This window comes from Cupressus sempervirens, chromosome 4 (genome assembly GCF_028749045.1).
Source record: "Cupressus sempervirens isolate cs-2001-9-10 chromosome 4, ASM2874904v1, whole genome shotgun sequence".
Taxonomy (NCBI): domain Eukaryota; kingdom Viridiplantae; phylum Streptophyta; class Pinopsida; order Cupressales; family Cupressaceae; genus Cupressus; species Cupressus sempervirens.
Window position 1 is genome coordinate 8,284,303 of NC_143121.1, and position 3,541 is coordinate 8,287,843.

General features: G+C 31.1%; 1 protein-coding gene across 1 annotated transcript; it reads left to right on the forward strand.

Annotated features, from left to right (window-relative positions):
• The first annotated feature begins 829 nt into the window (after positions 1-829).
• On the forward strand, positions 830-3,078 carry LOC149559671 (uncharacterized). The gene is made up of 2 exons (XM_089824248.1): positions 830-1,140; positions 1,399-3,078. The coding sequence occupies exons 1-2, from the start codon at positions 859-861 to the stop codon at positions 2,272-2,274; spliced, it is 1,158 nt and encodes a 385-aa protein (XP_089680374.1). The 5' UTR covers positions 830-858; the 3' UTR covers positions 2,275-3,078.
• Positions 3,079-3,541: the final 463 nt, after the last annotated feature.

Below are 3,541 nucleotides of genomic sequence, written 5' to 3' on the forward strand. Positions count from 1 at the left end.
TATTGATTTATATAAAACTAATTTTTAAAATAATTTAAAATATATTAACATTTTTAAAAACTATTTTGAAAACTAAAATATGTGATATTAATATTGATAAAACATTATTTTTGTTGTGGAAGATAAAAACATGACTTTTTAAGAAATCTAATGAACTTGTGACAAATATGCAAAAGATAAAGTTGTAATTAATAATGAACTTGTCAAAAATATGAAAAGATAGAGTTGTAATTAATGAATTCATTAATGCATGTTAAAAATATTGTATTTTTTGAAGTGGGAAAATAAAATAAACTCCACCAAAAATGCAACGGACTAATTAGAAAAAGGTATTAAATTAATATAAATTAATTTAAAAATATAAAGTTTGTTCAACTTTAGAACTTAATATTTTTATTAGGTTGCACAAATTAGGAGTAAAGAAAAACGTTGGGCATATATAGGCAGGGACTAATAACTCGCTTATATATCACCGCACGCACTCATAACTTCTCATTAAAAAATAATCACAAAAAACAATATAGAGGGCCCTGATATTTGCTCAGAAAGTTCGAGTGGAGGAAGATCGATGACGACTCTATGACGACTCTACGGAAACTAGAGTATAGTGGTATGAATGTTAGGAATGCGTAGTGTCTGAATCGTAAAATATCTTCCCTTACTGTAGCGCACAATTTTCGCATTAATGCAAAGAAAACTTTTCAGTCTCTCCTAAGCTATCAAAATATCTGTGATATTTATCTGGAATAAAGATTCACGTGGCAACACGAAGCAGCGTAATCCCGACCATCCAATGCAATAAATCCTTCCTCACCCGTACAGAATTTTTATCGTATTACAAATGTCTCGATATCAGAAATGTTGGCATTTTTTAATAGCTTGAAAATTGTATTAATGGCGGAAGCAAAGGGACTAGAGCAGGAGAAGTGTGGGGTTCGAGGAATGTTTCTTGACAAGAAGGAAGATGACCCGAACGAAAAGCAGCAGGAGCAACAACACACCATGGATTTGGGCGTTCCATCTCAGCAACAGTGTTATAGCAACGTAGACCAGTTTGGTCCACCTTTGTCTCGCGGCCAACCGTATGGCGGGAGTGTCGAGAAACAAAATGAAGTGGGTGTAATGGAAAACCCTAAATCTGTAAGTTTTTGCTTTATATGAACGATCCTCTTTAATGTAGTTTTGTTTTGATAATCACATGAATGAACCTCTTTAATTTAGTTTATTTTTGTTTATCACATGAATGAACCTCTTTAATTTTGTTTTGTTTTGTTTATCACATGAATGAACCTCTTTAATTTATGATGTGAATATCAGGATTTAACTGTGGAAATCATCTCCTACTCTTTAATTTAGTTTAGTTTTGTTTATCACATGAATGAATGAATGTGTTTACAGTCAAGCGATGAAGAGAAAGTGGGAGAGAAGAGGGAGAACAGGGGACTTAAGGAGAAGCTTGGTTGTCAAGAGAAAGAAATGGAGTCTGTTCGTCAAAACTCATTTTATGGAGAAAAGAAAGAAGGTGAAGATATGTATCGACATAATCAAGAGACAAAATGGGTATCTAGACAAAGAAGCGAAGGGAAAGATGTGTATCATGAACAAGAAGATGAGGGATGGGCAGCTGATGTATATCAAGAGGAATGGAGGTATTTAGAGAGCCAAGAGAAAAAATGGTTCCTTAGACAAAGGAAGAGAGTGGAAGATGTGTGTGAAGATAATCAAGTGGAAAAACTGTTCGATGGACAGAGAAAAGAAGGGCAAGATATGTATCAAGACACACAAGAGAAGAAATGGTTTAGTGGCTTGGAGAAAGAATGGGAAGCTATGAATCAAGACACTCAAGGGGAAAAAATATTCTCAAGACGAATAAAAGGAGGAGATGATGTGTATCAAGAGAACCTAGAGAAGGAATTGTACACTAGTCAAAGAAAGGAAGATGATTGTATGCATCAATTGAACCAAGAGAAGTGGAGTAAAGGTGTGTGGCAAGAGAAACATCAAAGTACATGGTTCATTGTGGAACAAAATGATGAGGAAATTGTGCATCAAGTGAATCAAGAAAATAAATGGATCTCTGGACAAACAAAAGAAGAGGAAGATGTACATCAAGATAAAGAATATAAGAAATGGGACAAAGATGTGTCTCTAGAGAAACAAGATAAGAAGATTTTCTCTACAAACAAGAAAGAAGAGGAACAATTTTATCTAGATAATCAAGTGAAGAAATTGGGAGAAGATATGTGCCAAAAGGAAGGAGGAGAGGTGCACTAAGAGGAAAAAAAGAGAAGATAAATGAGAAAGCTTTGTCAAGGAAAAAAATAAATATATTAATCTAGCAATATGAAGAGAAATGAAGATGAAGAAAAGAGGAAGCTTTTCATCAAGAGATCCATGAAAAGAGCTAGATACTTAGATAAATGAAATACAGGGAAGAAGTGATGTGACAGAAGGGAAAAAATATTTCCCTCATAAGATAATATAGAAGCTTCTTGGTCATCAGGGTGAAAACTAGTAAATCTAGTCATGGTGACTTAGAAGAATAGTACAAGTATAGGTGTATTGTTACATAGTTCATATTGAAATAAGATACATATAATGGAATTTATATTGCGTATGTAATCTTGATTTCTATTCTTGTACTATATATATTTTAAATATACACAGTTTCAATATGGTGATATAAATTATCTTTACGTTTGACATGTTACACGAGAGGAGTTGGTTTTTACCTTTTGAGTATTCATCGTTAAACTAGTGCATATATATAGATAACATTGATTGTAGTGATCGTAAAATCTAAATTAAAATTGAAATCTTCGTTAATATTATAGATTTTGGCTTTAGGCTAATGATAAACTCAATTATTTACTATTTTTGATATGTTTGTCTATTTAAAAGATAAGACAATAAATGATAATTTTTTTTAGAGTACTCTACTTTAAATTGACATGTAAATTGAAAACTTCTAATGATTTATATATGAGATAGATTGTGATCATTATTTTCCTTGAATAGGACATTATAACTATTTATGTGTGAAATTTGCATATTGCATTTTTTTCTATTTATTCAATCTTATTTAACAAAAAAAAAATTATTGTACTTTACATTATTTGCATGCTTCAATTTATTCTTCTCTAAATGTTTACTTTCAAAGTTTAGGTTTGGTAAAATCAATTGGTAACTTTACACCTAGATTATTTTCTTGTTATCTTAAGCTTATATAACATTTTTTAAGCAGCCCAAAAAATATTTCAATTAAACAAACATTATGGAAAACAAATAATAGTAGATTTTATAATTTAATTTTATTTGAAGAAGTTAAAAACATTTGGAGAGGGGTTTGTGTATAACATATTAAAAAGGTACAATCTAGCATAGTGGACAAAAAAAATTGATTAATGATTTGAAGTGCATACAAAGTTGGCATATTCCTATGCCCGTGTTGGAAATTGAGATAAAAAAAATTATGCTCCAATGTTGGAGGATAATACCATGCAAAGTATTAGAAAAATGTTCCTAGAGCTTGAAGTAAAAA